Source organism: Calidris pugnax, unplaced genomic scaffold, assembly GCF_001431845.1.
Source record: "Calidris pugnax isolate Ruff unplaced genomic scaffold, ASM143184v1 scaffold30, whole genome shotgun sequence".
NCBI lineage: Eukaryota > Metazoa > Chordata > Aves > Charadriiformes > Scolopacidae > Calidris > Calidris pugnax.
In genome coordinates this window covers 1,804,084-1,819,736 of record NW_015090776.1, presented here as the reverse complement: position 1 = coordinate 1,819,736, position 15,653 = coordinate 1,804,084, and the positions used below count along the sequence as shown (strand labels likewise).

Below are 15,653 nucleotides of genomic sequence, written 5' to 3'. Positions count from 1 at the left end.
GAGGATTGTTCCGGCCCAGGTGCAGAACCTTGCATTTGCTCTTGTTGAACCTCATGAGGTTCACCTGGGCCCATCTCTCCAGCCTGTCCAGGTTCACTTGGTTCTGAACAGAGCAACAACCAAGTCTTCATAACATTTTCATAAAGAGCAGTGCCTGTGGGTTACTGCTGGCAAATCAGTCAGGGGCACTCTGCAATCCATAGCATTTTCCACAGGGCTGAGGAAAAACAAATAACCTCCCCTTCCCCCACCCAAAAATAAAAATGTTTTTTAAAGAGTAATTTACAGGCAATTTTTAAAATGCAAACACACACACACCAAAAAAAAAAAAAATTTAAAAAGACTGCTCCGAAAATGCAAACACACACACACCAAAAAAAAATTAAAAAAAATTTAAAAAGACTGCTCCAAAGTGCTTAGAATAGATGCTATCAATCCATTCAGATTTCTGAAGATTTTCTCTTTCACGGGATTGTTTAAAAATACTTCCTTTTAGAGCTGACAGAAATACAGAATTAGCAGTAAAACTGGAAAATCTAAGTTCAATTAATTGTTATCACTACTACAGCCTGGTGACAAGAAACATTACACCAGCCCCTAAAGGGGTTACGTCCTCATAGTCATCTGTGGTCAAATGCCGTTTCAACAGGTACAAACAATGACTTGGACAACCTCCAAGTCCAAGTGTCCAAGTTATAATCAGGTACCATTCCTCTTGGAGTACCCTGAAATTGTTCTACAGCTAGACATTAGTCTCTGACTATCCTGCAGCTTAACACCACTGTATTGATAACACTTCCATAACGTAACTCTATTTCAGAATGGGTAAACTATGAACAGAATTTTTCATGGTAACTTACTGTATACTTGCAAACTGTATTCTTTCTTTGCACTTCCAGCTACATTTGAAGCAATACACGTGTAAGAGGCAGCATCAGACTTTTCAGCGATTGAAATCTGTAGCTGTCTGCCTCCAGATAATATCCGCACCCTTCCCAAGAGCTCAGCCACCAGTGGAGAGCCTGTAAGAGACATTCTTTCAGATAAAAACACAGAAAATGGTAATGAGCTTGCTCATGTGGTGTAAAGTCCACTGGCTCATTTAAAAATTACTGAGCTAGACAATTATCCATTTTATAATTGCTCTATCAGAGTTTTTCCCAGACATTGGAAGCTTCATGCAAGCAGATTTTGAGGACTGGCCATGTGCACTGCTCACTTCACAACACACAGCCACCTGAGCTAAAGCACAGGAATTCTCACCACACTTGCATCCATCCAGAAAGTTTTGGGTACTTCCACTGAGCAGCAAATTCAATGCTTTCAGTAAAGTTTGACTCATTGGCCAGTATATAATCATCTCATCCACCACAGGCAGCGCTTAGAAACGTACAATTTAATTTGCACAGCCAGACCATCTGTGTACTGTGTGTCACACATCACATGTGCACACACTTTGGCCCAGGACATCCTCAGCAGAAATGTGACAGCAGAACAGCATTACATTCTCTCAGCAGACTTTTCAATCGCGGAGACCTCAGATTAGGCAACTATCTTCAGCTTTATAAGCCTTGGGGAGAATTTGTGACAGAAAGAATACACTGGCCATCGATAATTCGTACAAGCTGCATTTTCATTTCCCACTTGTGCATTTAAAATCCTGTCTATGAACAAGTGCACCAAATGCCACAGGTGATAAAAATCTCAAGTAACATTCTAAACTGTACTAGTTTTTAACAGCCTTTCTAGACTTTCCAACAGCTTCAAGTTTCCATTCTGTCATTAAGCGTATAAACTTTGGCCTTCCAATATATTATTAGAACATGTGATACAGTGCCTTTTTGCTTTCCAAAAGACAGGGTTTAAAAAGAACTTGATAAACTTCATCTTCTCTGAAAATTTTATGCCATAAAAAAAAAAAGTTTCATAATTAAAATTTGCTCTTTCCACAAGCCATAATTAATTAAGGTAGCTATATACCACACTGTGTTGTGCCTTCTAGAGAAACACAGACGAATCAGCGAGATCGATTAATAACATAAGAATTGCCATACTTGAGGGAGCTGGGGTTATTCAGCCTGGAGAAGAGGAGGCTGAGGGGAGACCTTATTGCTCTCTACAACTCCCTGAAAGGAGGGTGTAGAGAGATGGGGGTTGGTCTCTTTTCTCAAGTCACAGGCGACAGGACAAGAGGAAATGGCCTCAAGTTGCGCCAGGGGAGGTTCAGGCTGGATATTAGGAAAAATTTTTTCACTGAAAGGGTTCTCAGCCATTGGAATGGGCTGCCCAGGGAGGTGGTTGAGGCACTATCCCTGGAGGTGTTCAAAAGACGGGTTGATGTAGTGCTGGGAGGTATGGTTTAGTGATGATGCTCCTTGTTTGTTGTGTGGGTGTCTATTTTTGTCAGTTAGGTTGATGGTTGGACAAGATGATCTTTAAGGTCCCTTCCAACCTAGAAGATTCTGTGATTCAATATCTTAATTTGTCTAACAGTCTGTCTCCAACAGTGTCCATGCTTAAAAGAGGCTGTTAAAAAAAACTGCTTTTGTCTATTGATTCATTAGAAGGTGTTTGTCAATGTTACTTTAACCCCTAAAGCAAAAAGGTGTGCAGACTACTCTTAAATATTAAGATGGGATGAAAGAAAGGTTCAGTAAATCCCAGAAGCAATTAAAACAAATAGGTGTATTTTTACCACTTGGCAGTATGCCATGGATGCAAATTAAAAATTTAAAAAAAAAAAAAAACAACCCCAGAGGATACATCTGGAGTGGATCAGAGGGCAGAGACCCTCGCCTCAACTTCACAGCGACTCGCAGCCCTGACGGCTGGGATCCACAAAGCAGTCTCGGTGCTGTCTTGCTGCACCTTGATAAACAAGCACATTGAGAGGGACTAAGTGTTTCACTAACTGTTCATTTTAAGCCAGTTGAGAAATCTCTGCGCTGTGCTTCTCCTGCACGCCTTTAGGAATAACGACACCTAATCCAAGCACAGGTGAGAGAGAGAAGGGAATAATCTACTACAGTAGTTCATTTGACTCAGTATCAGGACTGTTTAGATATTTGCATGTTTCAACTCCTGAGAACACAGAGGGAAAAAGAAAAATTTGCAGGTCAGAGTTATCACATTTATTTTATAAAACAGACAGTGGATGGTTACTCACCGTCCTTCTTCCAAGTAAGACTGGGTGGTGGGATGCCACTAGACTCACATACGAGGCTTATCAAGCTCCCTTCAATTACAGTCAGTTGAGAGACGTTATCCGAGTCATAAATACTTGGTGACACTGAAAAGGAATGCCAAATAACTGCAGCATTTGAAACAAAATATTATCAGCCAACAGTAAGACCCAAATGACCCCCTCACAAATTTGTCCCATTATGCTTTGAAGCAATTACAAGGATTGCATTCTCTTGCTGCCAATGCAACCCAGTGCCTGGGTAGGCAGTAATATACTTTCAAATGACTGCATCTACCCCTCCAGCTTCTGAGGTCGGGTGTGTGCACAGGCTCTATTTCTGCCTGACTTTGGAATGGACTTCACAGAACAAGGCCACTTCTGTGAATTATGTAAACTGAGCCCAGCTCTACGAGCCTGCCTCATTCATGGCCTTAGCTCATAAACACACAGGTATCATCATTAGACAGACAGTGAATTTTAAACTTCAGCCCAACTTTTTCCTTTGATTTTTTCCTGCAGCAACACACTGGCTGCCACGTTCAATGTTTCGATTGCCCTGCTGTATCAGAGTGCCAGCTTTGCTCTGCACCTCTGTGACTGTAACCCAGCTGCACACAAAAGGGACCACTGCTTTCACTCTGATTCTCAAAGCCTTCAATAACTTCAATCACTAGGGAAGGAATAATTGCCTTTTTGAAATGGGGGAACTATTTTCTTCTGATGAAAATAGGGTAGGCAACACTTGAAAAGAGACCAAAAAAAGCAGAGAACATAGGCTGAAAATGGCAAACAAAATCTCACTAGTGAATAACTTATCTAACATTTATTTATTTATTTATTGCACATGACAGTAGACAGCTTCTCCTTCTGATACTTCAAACTCTTTAGTTATTAAATAAATGTATTTATTTATATATAGGTTTAATAAATTTATAAAATAAATTTATTAAACCCATATATATAATTTATTTAATAAATTTATTAAACCCATACCAGACGTATGGGTTTCAGAATGACTGACTGCAAAGGGCTTTATTGTACTGTACTGGCTTCAACCTTTTATTCATCCTGCCTCTAGTAAAAAAGTTTGTGCCATTGTCTAAGGAGGTACATCTTATATTTAACACATGGGCTGGCTCCTGGAACCAGGGTTAGCCCTCGGGACCTCACCAATCCTCGGAAGGATATATTTCCTGGATTTAAAACTTAAAAATATGGCAAGCAGCACTCTTCATCCCTGGGTGTAAACAAAGACCGCAATTCTAAACACTTATCCACAGATGACTTTCACAGGCACCTTTTGGTTTCTATTAAGTTTATTCCATCAAAGCTGTTAACTAGCCAAGAATTATCTCTCCTCTCAAAATCCTACTGAAATGGTCTTATTGCACAAAACAACAAATCCATATCCCTCCAGCAGCAAAGGTCCTCTGTAACACTGCAGATCTTACAAGTCTGGGAAGGGAGAGATGAGGATGATACGCACAGTAAATGGGTCCATGCTTTAGTATGGGAGAACTGCATGGTCTTCCATGGTACAACAATATCCAGTTCTAATTTAAACACCAGGAATGTTACTTTTTAATAAATAATGGCAGAATGCTGTGCTAAAAACTGTAGTTTTATCATTACAAACCCTGTTATATTATTCTAGTCTTGTGATTTCAAAGGAAGAAATTAATTTGTAATAGCAAAGAAAGGCACATTTCAATTTCTACATGGGAAGAAAATGATGGTGCAAAAAAACCACTCAAAACCAATTATTAAATGAATGTCTGAAGCCACATTCATCATCCAGCCATAGAAAAATTTTACTAGAGCTATGTTTATGATTCAGCGCTGATAACTTTGCAGAGTAAATAAAGCTAGCTAAAACCAGCTTTTTATTCATCTGAATTTTCACACTTTCAGCATTTAAAAAAGTGGAAAGTTGGTAGGTTATTTTAAATGGCATGAGAGTGCACAAATAGGAGCCATGGACACAAAACTAGCCAGTTATAGTTCTAAACTACTATCACACATGCAAAACCAGCCTGGCAAAGGCCTACAAAGTAGCTGGTATTAATTTAGAATGAAACCAAAGCAATTTGGAAAACGTGCACTTTCTGGGGCTGTTAAACTAGAGCAAATATAATAACATCTCCCTGCACGAACCTCGGCAATTAAGCGTTTATGAACTACAGAAAATTTTAGCATCTCGCATTATGATTTCCCTCTGAGCTCCGTTCCCTTTCCTGGAATAAGCTTAATAAATCTTACCCCAAATATTGACATTATAGTTCTTTTCAGTTTTCCCAGCAACATTTGTCGCTTCACAAGTGTAACGGCCAGTGTCTTGTACTTGAGCTTCTTCAATCTAGGAAGAAAACGAAAACCTAGATTTCTTCTTCTTACATTATTATACACAAAACTCGGAGGGAGAGGTTGTTCAGGTTTAATTATTTTTTTTTTACATCTGTATCTCTAAATATTAATAATACAGTATTACTCCTGCAAAATCTGTATGCAAACATCTAGATGTCTACGACCTCCCTCACTCCTCACCCACCACCCTATTGCACTGGCAGGCCTAATGCTATCCAACCTCTAGTGGGGATCTAGTGCCTTCATGGTGGGCGTACTCCGCAGAAAGCAATCACCTCCGGAGCCTGACCACCCAGCTCACCTTCAGCACACTTCCATCTGCAGAGATGCTAAGACCTGGTTTCTTCAGCAAGGGTCGTCCATCTTTGAGCCACGTCAGCACAGGTGGGGGAATAGCATTGCTCTGGCAGAGCAGCTCCACTGCTTGGCTGAGGAGCACAGAGACGTTCTGCTCCTCTCCCATGATGTTCGGTGGAACTACAGCAATAAACCAAAACAAAGGACCTTTGGGCATTACAGACTTCCCAGAGGATACACGCTATGGAGTTAACAGTCTTCATTTAACAAAAATAAAGTGGCAGTTACTACCTTTCTCACACGTAAGTCTCCTTTATATCACAAAAAACACTGGAATAATTTTTGTTACTTACAGAATAACCTTTACACAAGCTACATGCTAGTGAGATATCAGCTACAGAGAAACCACGTAGATAAGCCAAGACTAGGAAGAAAAATACTTGAAATGTAGCTAGAATGGAAAATCATCAGTATATGCAGAATGGGGAAGTACATTCCTGCTAAAAAGAAAAAGAGCTAATGAGTGAAAAGGTTCACAAGAGAAGAATCAGACCAAGAAGCTGAAAATGTCTTAAACTTTTCCAGCCAGTGCCAAGATGAATAATCGGCTTTAAGGACAACTCTAACTTTAAGAAGAATTTTGTCCAGAGATGGCCAAATATAGAAGACAGAATGTTCCAGCCAAGTGAACGGGTTAATGATCTAACCATCAAGTCACAATCTACAATTACTTTATTATCTATCTCTTTTGTGTGGTACCCACTAGCTAATTATTGCAATTGTTGGCACAGAGCACTATATTTCGATTTGGACTACAGTTTCAGCCATAACCTCCTTTTTAGACTATTATTTCCAAATTATAGGGTAGAAGAATCAGCTTTTGGAATTGAAGTTTTCTGTGTGGAATTAAAAAAATGCTTCTGGGCATTTAAATTGAAAACCATTAGCTGTTCTTGAATAGTGTCAAGATTCAAGAAAACACATTTTTTCCTCCATTTTTAAGATTATTTGTGTTTTCACGGTCATAAAAACAAAGCAACTGAGAACTAAACCTTGAAACAGAGGAAGTCCATAATTTTCCATGGGGAAAGTGTTTATGGCTGGAGTCAAGAAGAACACGGAGGAAATATTAGACTGACAAGATGAGCTTAAGTGAAAAGATTAAAGACCGAAAACTGTTTGCCATCTATGGTTTGGTATCAGTATTCATGGCTGAACCAAATGTCCCTTGGTAACAGCACGCAGTCAAGAGGAAACCTTCTGAGACTTCCGGGGAAGCTTGCAGTCATTGACAGAACACTGCCATATTAAGAGTTTTAAAGTATTTTGGTGTCAGACACACACTGACTTGGAAAACAGCTGGAGTGGAGCAGGCTATCGTGCCCTGCGCTGCTGCTGCTTATCACCAGCTCTCTACCAGGGGTTTGTGCCCTTAATGGCATATACGTTCCTAAATCCTTAAAGCAATTCATAGGGATTCCCTTTCGTATCGTTTCAAAACGTAAAGCATGTTAATTTTAAACTCTTGACATTAATCCAACATCGGATCTGCAATTAAAATATTTACAAAATCCAAACACTCCCAGCAAGAATTACTTTGTCTGGTTACACATACCCAGGGGGATTTTCATGTTTGTTGTGTACTAAGACTGTTCAGTTTGCCCCAGAAACGTTGTCCAGGGCCAAATATAAGAACCTTTATTATCATATTTCCTTCACTTTTTAGTTGTGCAATCCATTACTCCAGAAATTGCGTGTCTGCACAAAATATTGGGGTAAAAAGAAGGGAAGCAGTGGGACTGTCTGTGAGAAATACTCTGGGCTTCACTCGGAACAAAAAGATACTAAATTAATTAGCACACATGAGATTATAAAATGTCCCAAAGTGGTACTCAGTAAACCAGCAGTACAGTTCTCAAGATGTCCTGAAAAATAACATTAACAATAAAGCTTTGTTTTTCTTGCACAGGAAGCACTAAGCAGAGCAGCTGATTTCACAGTTTGGAAATAATTTAGGGAAAAGTCTGGTCTCTGTGGATAAGAAATATAGTAACTGAAAAAATACTCTGTTTATCTTACTTTCTTTGTAGAATTCACAAAGGCTCAGTTTCTTTATGAATGTTGGGGAACTGCAAGTTGGAAGCTGATCCATTACTGCAGAAGGCAAATTTATTTCCAAATACTTTTCCACCAATTACTTTTCCTCTCAGCTAAATGAACTGTAATGTGGTCAAAAGGAAACTAAGTTTATGAAATAGAGACAGACAGACACTAAAGCATTTGTTTCTGTAGGAACAGGGTTTAAAACTAATCTAATTATGCTTGTGGTAACTATATGTTACCCAGATTGTTCCAACTCCTAGACTGACTCAGCGTACCGCACATTTCTAACCATCTCAGCTCCAACTGTGCTCCAAATTATTTTCCTCTTGTGACTTCTTAATTAGATTACCACTATAGGGCAAATCCTAAGAGTAGTATTACTTTTTGGTGACAGTCTCACTCAAGATGGCCCCGCAGCTGAGCTCAACCCTGGCCAGCTCCTAATACAATACTAATTTTAAACATACACAAATTCTAACTAGCTCTTAATTTCATCTACCTAAAATGGACAGAGGTTCCAGAAAATAAAAGAGAAACAACAAGTGTATCCATGCCACTTGAGTGGTTATGTATACACAAACACTTGTCCTCAAACTCCAAAAGGGACCTTGATACTTATTGTTCTAGACATAAAATGTTCCAGCCCATGTTAGCCTGGAGCTTGCTTGCCATGCCAGAGACGTGACTTTCTGAACTGCCCCTTGCAGATGCAAAAGTATCCATGACTCAAGTCCCAAGTACCCTAACCACAGGGCATTTGTAAGGGAGTCAATTCTGAAAGCCAAACTTGAAACCCAAGAACCTCACCAGCTGTCCCTATTCACCTTAGAAAACACCCAAACTTCTAACTTCTCTTGCAAGACTTTCCAGATTTCCACTCGGGATTGTCATCAAGCTAGAGATTGGCAGAGCCAAAACAGTTCTCCCTCCACTGACCTACTGAAAGCAGAAGCAAAACCACAAAGATTCTTCAATTCCAAAACCCTCTCTCCACATCTGGTACCATTAGATTTCTAAAACAAATGGCAGATCATTGTTCATTTGAGTGCATCCTTGACAAGTTTGCCAATGACACCAAGCTGTGTGGTATGGTCAACACGCTGGAGGGAAGGGATGCCATCCAGAGGGACCTGGACAGGCTGGAGAAGTGGGCCTGTGCGAACCTCATGAAGTTCTACCAAGCCAAGCACAAGGTCCTGCACCTGGATCATGGCAATCCCAGGCACAAATGCAGGTTGGGTGGAGAATGGCTGGAGAGCAGCCCTGAGGAGAAGAACTCGGGGGTTTTGGCAGATGAGAAGCTCAACCTGAGCTGGCAATGTGCGCTGGCAGCCCAGAAAGCCAACTGCACCAGCCAACTCTATCCTGGGCTGCATCAAAAGAAGAGTGGCCAGCAGGTCTGGGGAGGTGATTCTGCCCCTCTGCTCCACTCTCGTGAGACCCCACCTGGAGTACAGATATTTACTTACATACACACACACCTCTTCATCCCTTCGCCTTCCATTATGGGTTGGAACAATTTTTATTCCATGTTGCTAAAGGTCTAGGCCACAGTGTGTTTAATCAAAGCTCCATGAACAGTTCTCACGACCAAAACAAAAAAAACCAAAAAAACAAGAACAGAGTTCTGTCAGAAAATCTCACCATAAACTCTGAGATCAATATCTCTTTGGCTCTCGCCTGCAGCATTGACTGCAACACAAGTGTATTTTCCTGTGTCGCTGATCTGAGCACTACTCAATGCCAAGACTCGGCCCCCAGACAGAACCTGCAACACAAGCACGACATATTCAGTGTACATGCCTCAACATAAACATGAGCAGAGAGAACTATTAGGTTCCATTTCAAAATGAAATACTTGCTTTGTCACTGCTTCCCACCATCTCTCCATTTCCTACACTCATACTTGCTTTGTCACTGCTTCCCACCATCTTTCCATTTCCCTGCTCTCTGCTGTTCTCTTTTGATTGAGATTTGCAAAAGCAGAAGTCTAACCTCATGCAAGTCCCTAGGGAACTCCTGGCATTCGCAAGTCTTTGCAGGATCTTGACATTCCTCCCTCTGTCACACCTTTTGTCTGTCTCCTGAGTTGCCCTCATAGTATACAAATTTCCCCTCTTTCCTTTGAGATCATAAAATTAGCTTTCATAAAACAACCATGTCCTCTCATTTTAACTCCAAAATATCTCCTTACATCAGTGGTTGGTCTTTTTTTCTGAATTACTATTTTATGTAAGGAGATATTACATGATCTTGAGCTCTGTGGATCTCTTTGGCATTGGAACATGGTCCAATTTCCTCTTCTTGCCAGTAAGTGAAAAATTTGTTGATGCAAACTCTTACTCAGCATGAAATCAGTTCAAAGGACCATCTTATTTCAATATCTGTATCACTTCACACAGTAATTACTGGAGTTAAACTCACACCAATAACCTAGAGCAAAAGGCCTTATACTTTCATTCCAAATCCTCCAACTTATTCTGTTCCATTAAACCGCACCAGCTTAAAAGTCTCCTACTACAAAAGGAAACAGCACAGATAGCAGGATTTGAACCCAGTACCTGGAGTCCATTGCTAAAGCTGGAAACGGGGCTACCATCTTTTAGCCATGTCAGAATAGGTGCTGGGATGCCTCTTGCTTCACACTCCAGTCGCACTAGATTATTAACCACCACTGTCACCGTGTCACTGCCGTCAGAGATTGATGGTGGGACTGAAAAAAACAAAACAAAACTGAAACAGCTAACTTAAGAGTATTAACCATAATGAAATTAAGTGGGATGGCTTACTTTTGGATATTATTTCTCTTTCTGCAAGGCACTACGCTACTGGAAATATTTCTCATACTACTTCTATTGAACTCTTGTAATTTATTTGCTCTGTGCCATATCCCACTCTTTCTTTGCATAAGCAGTCAGATAAATTCAGTAAAACTACTGTGAGCAAGATAAGCAGGACTGGGCTCATAGTCCAGAGGACAGCTGCAAAACCCAGGAACCAAAACATAGAACCAGAAAATATTAAAAATATTATCATATTCTATTTAGAACTTGTGAAAGGCATTAAGAGTGGTGAGGATTATGGAAAGCAGTTTATCATATAAACTGCACAAAGCAAATACATACACAGAGTAATAAACTGGCCTTGCTGAGCACATGTGAACATTTACCAGATTAGACTGTATAGCACCTGCCTGTCTGATGATAAAAAACATCTTAATGGGACATCTCAAAACACAGATTTTGTAGACCTATGTAAAAGGAGGAGTATTAAAGAAGTATTAAAAAAGGGAGATGTTTCATTTATCATGAGAATCAGAGCAATTCTATTTGCTCCTACAAATATATCCTTCTTTCCACACACACACACGCATACAGCTTCCCTCTTTCACTGCAATAGTATCCGTTGTTCTCAAATGCCTGAAAGTTATAGTGATGACAAAGAAGTGGAAAAATTAATACAATGAAATCATATGAATATACTAAACTGGAATTCCACCTGCTTCCTTCAGTAGGCCTGCCTAGTTCCATTTGATGTTAAGTCTGCAGTATCAAGCACTGTTTTCAACGCAAAAAAGATCCAGTAATTTCTACTATAGCTACTGCATCCACAACACTATCAACAACAGAAGTTGTTGAATACGACCAGTGATTGCCCAACACAGGTGCCCATTCACAATGCCAACCACTATACAGAAATCTAGAGCAGGCTTTCAGTAAATGCAGCACAACTTTCTGTACTTGACAGTTCAGAGTCTGCTCTCCGTTAAGTAGCGATTCTTGCTTTCACTAACAGAGTGGAAAAAATCTCAAGTTTTCTCTTCTCAAAACTGATAAACCCCAATTAAACTGGATGATGAAGTTGTTCACGATAAATTCAAAAAGCATTCCGTTGGAAGTCTGGCATGATGCAAGTTGAATTAAGTAGGCTCATACATAGCTGTTTCAGCTTCCTTCGATGCAATTAGTTCTGGCTGCCACTGCATATATTCTTTTCTGGAAGGGGAAACAGGTTTATGTGTCTAATTCAGAAAGTATTACTTCCCTAGAAAACTCCAGACATATTAACTGAAAGCCCATAACAAGACACAGATATACTTAGGAGTTATTTTTCATTTTTCGGTTTAACCACAATAATGAACTTGGCTCTAACTATTTCCCAGGAATTAATCACTGGGTGGGGTTAATTGCCTTTGACCATGTCTTGAGCCATCACTTTTTCCCATGATGGTCATTAATTCCATGGAAACATACTGCCCAACTCATTATTTGTTAATCAATATTAATAGGAACTACATACTCTGCACGCGTCTCAGCTGAGGACACTGTGCCAAATTCAGGCCACAGTTTTGCATGGAAGACTCCCACAGAAAACCTGTTACATGCATATGCATGTATCAAAGATAAGAATTTGGATTACAGCCCCATCCAAAAGTCACTGAAATCAGTGGAAAAGCTCCAGTTTGGCTTTTGATCAGATGTCTCATGTCTGCAAACACCCACACTTCCACTTCATCTTATTAGACACAGTACATTTTTCTTCAAATCTCTTGGATTATGAAAGAGCATTTGATCTTTGTCCTCTCTTTATCTACTGGGAGCTTTAAAGTCATCTAGAGTAAAACCCAGCAATTCCAAGGCCTTCCAAATTGCTGAAGTGATAACATAAATACCTTTTCCACAAATCTGGTGCCTCTGCTCATTCTTCCTAGAACTGACTTCCCCTATCACATTTTCCTAATTCAAAACATGTATCCTAATGTTGCTGAAAAACAGAGGAGAGAATTTTCTTCCCTCTGACCACCTGTGCCATATCTCCTCCAGTATGATGGTGTGATGAGAGACAGTAAGTGTGCTAAGCAGACCTGAAACTTGGAAAGAGCAAAGGTGGTGCACGCAGGTGTTTTTTGTAAGTTTTATAATACTTACCATGAACCTGAAGACTGTAAAACAACTCAGCTGTGCCTGCTGTGTTGACTGCCACGCACTTATAAATGCCAGTGTCAGAGATCTGAGCACCCTCAATCTGCAGAACCTGCCCTCTGTTCAGAGAAGTGGCACTTGAAGAACTAGTAAGTGGACGATTGTCTTTGTACCATGTGATAACTGCATTGTGAGAGAAAAGATGGAAGAGTTGCCAAAAATACCCCCATTACAAAGGGATCGACTTTCAAACTTTCTATCTAAGTTTCCAGATACATAACACCAAAGTTTACAAACCAATATTGATATTAATCATAATTAATGATGATAAAAAGCAGAAGAAAATGAGGAAATCGGTAACATTTGTACAAAATACCAGCTATGCCTAGAGAATTCAATAGCAAACTTGCCACCATCATCCATGCACACCATCTATTCATGAAAAAAACGTTCTGAAGTTAAAAGATTATCACACAAAGCATACTTATAAAGGATTTACTTAGCTCATACTAAGGCCAACAGCAGCTGTTTATGCATATATTGCTGTATATGCAATAAAATGATATATATCATTTTTTCACTTTTTACCCTAAAGTATTGCTACATTAAACCAAACCACCTGGGGAAGTTTACAGAATCAAAATGCAACCAACCAAGTTAAAGTTCAACTGGCAGGTTGAAAAACTGAAAATAAGGCTCAGAAAACTGTCATTACTCCAAAAGAAAATTTTATAGGAACTTGATAACAGAGTCCGAGGACTTTTTTGCATCTCAGCCAAAAGATGGCACCCTCCATCAGCAGAATGTGTAACTAATGCTTTACTGGCACTCACAAAGTTTGATGAAACTGCTGCTTACTGAATCATTTTCCGTAGCACACAAGTTTTCTGTGAAACACACATTCAAGAAGTAATCTGCCTGACAGATTCTAGAAAAAATGATTCTAGAAAGTAGTACTTTGCTGAGAATTAATTCTTTAAAAGGTGGAGAAGGTGAACCTGGATGTGTACCTGAAATTTAGTAACACCTTTCTCCTGAAAACGAGACTATCGTCAGCACAAGAATAAACTGCTATGCCAGGTATAATATGCCAGTCATACACTATTCCCCAAGTTTTGCTGTACAATATTTAATACAGAAATATTATTCTCATATTAAGATGGTATTTTTATATCCCATCAGTAGCTGGGAACAAAAAACACACATTGGAAAAAAAGAAATAAAATTTTACCTGCATATCTCAACAACAAAACAAGAACAAAAAAAGAATAACTAAAAAAGACCTAATCCAAAAATCCTACCACTGAAAGAAACTCAGCAATGAAGTAACTAAAATCCAGATTGCTTTAGATTTTTTTGAGTTCAGAAACAATTCAAAATATCCATCAGTCTAAACAGGAGCCAAAGTCCTTCAGCTCTCACTTGGGTAAATGTCTATGATTTCCATGGGAAACTTTCCTTCAGAAAAAAAAGGTGGGTGGGGGGGAACCTAACTCCATAAAATGTGAGAAAAATAAAAATACAAACAGACATATGTGGCCTAGTTTTCAAAGCTTAGAATATAAGGAGAACCAACAAATTCATTAGTATAATTTATCATTGGGGCAAGGCACAGAAAGCACTTTACACACACAGAAAATCTACCCATTCTCACAGGCAAAGGGTCCAGATCAAACAAAGAGCCTCCTATTAGTTCCAATAAACTTTAGATAAGGTCCTAGACACGGGCACATTTGACAGGCAAACTCAATACACAAGGTATTGTTTTAAGTCTGCCCTACACTATAAAATACTGACTTGACAGGGGAAAAGAGTGGATGTGTTTAAAACATTTAGCAGAAGTCGAACAGTATTCTTGTCTATAGACAGGGCATCGCTGTACACACAAGGGAGTAGATTATCCTTGTGTTTTTCATGCATTTAAAAATGGTGGCTATCACTGAATTCCTCAATACTTACTCCATGTCAGCTGATAAAATGACATTTCCCATTATACATAGCATTTAATAGCATCTAGCTAGTTTTAAAACCACAGGATTAACTTCACGTTCAGAATATTCATTTACTTTTAAAAGACACAGAAAAGTGGAAACCTTTTATCTGCTTCACGTTCTCCAAGGTGCATGTGCATACCTGGCAGAGGGTTCCCAGATGCTCTGCATTCAAGATGGATTGGATTATTCACCACCACCGTTTCATTTAACATTGTCCCTGCATCTTCCAGACTGGGTGGTTCTGGGAAAAGACAAAGGCATCAGGTTTTCATTAATCCAGCCACCCAGCTAGCAGAACGTCTGATCACAAAGTAATCTGCCCTCTGAGAAACTTTGGGCAATGCATTGCACAAGCTTCAACTAGCTGCTGGATTACCCAGGAATTTCTCAAGAAAGTTCATCTTTGAAACGAGAATTACTGTCTAATTATATAGCCTCATTAACGTTAATAGAAATAAACCATAATTTTTATAACTCTTTATTTTCTCAGGAAAAATATCACTTGAAATGGACTTGTAGGAAACGGGTGCACAACACAGGACAGCAATTCTTCTAATGTAGCAAACTCATCTCTCACCTGACCTGGTAACATTAAACTGAAGGCTGTACACGGCTTTAACAGAGCAAGGCTCTTTACCTTACTGAAGTCCATAAATTTGCAAAACGACAGAAACACCAGAAAATTATACTTTGAACATGAAGACTGAGAACAAAAGAAGTATTTGTGAGCACAGGTCTGACACTAAAATTAAGTATGATGCAATTATCACAGTATAAGGTGAGTGCGGT

The 15,653-nt window shown here is 39.5% G+C and overlaps 1 protein-coding gene across 1 annotated transcript in view; it reads right to left on the bottom strand.

The window, feature by feature from the left end:
* HMCN1 (hemicentin 1) overlaps positions 1-15,653 on the bottom strand; it is a 223,243-nt gene that overhangs the window by 94,111 nt on the left and 113,479 nt on the right. Inside the window, exons 37-44 of the mRNA XM_014946817.1 lie at positions 15,004-15,105; positions 12,877-13,053; positions 10,510-10,661; positions 9,593-9,716; positions 5,850-6,025; positions 5,444-5,540; positions 3,167-3,289; positions 861-1,022 (exon numbers count right to left, since the gene is read on the bottom strand). Coding sequence (XP_014802303.1) covers positions 861-1,022; positions 3,167-3,289; positions 5,444-5,540; positions 5,850-6,025; positions 9,593-9,716; positions 10,510-10,661; positions 12,877-13,053; positions 15,004-15,105 — 1,113 coding nt within the window. The remainder of the gene's footprint in view (positions 1-860; positions 1,023-3,166; positions 3,290-5,443; positions 5,541-5,849; positions 6,026-9,592; positions 9,717-10,509; positions 10,662-12,876; positions 13,054-15,003; positions 15,106-15,653) is intronic.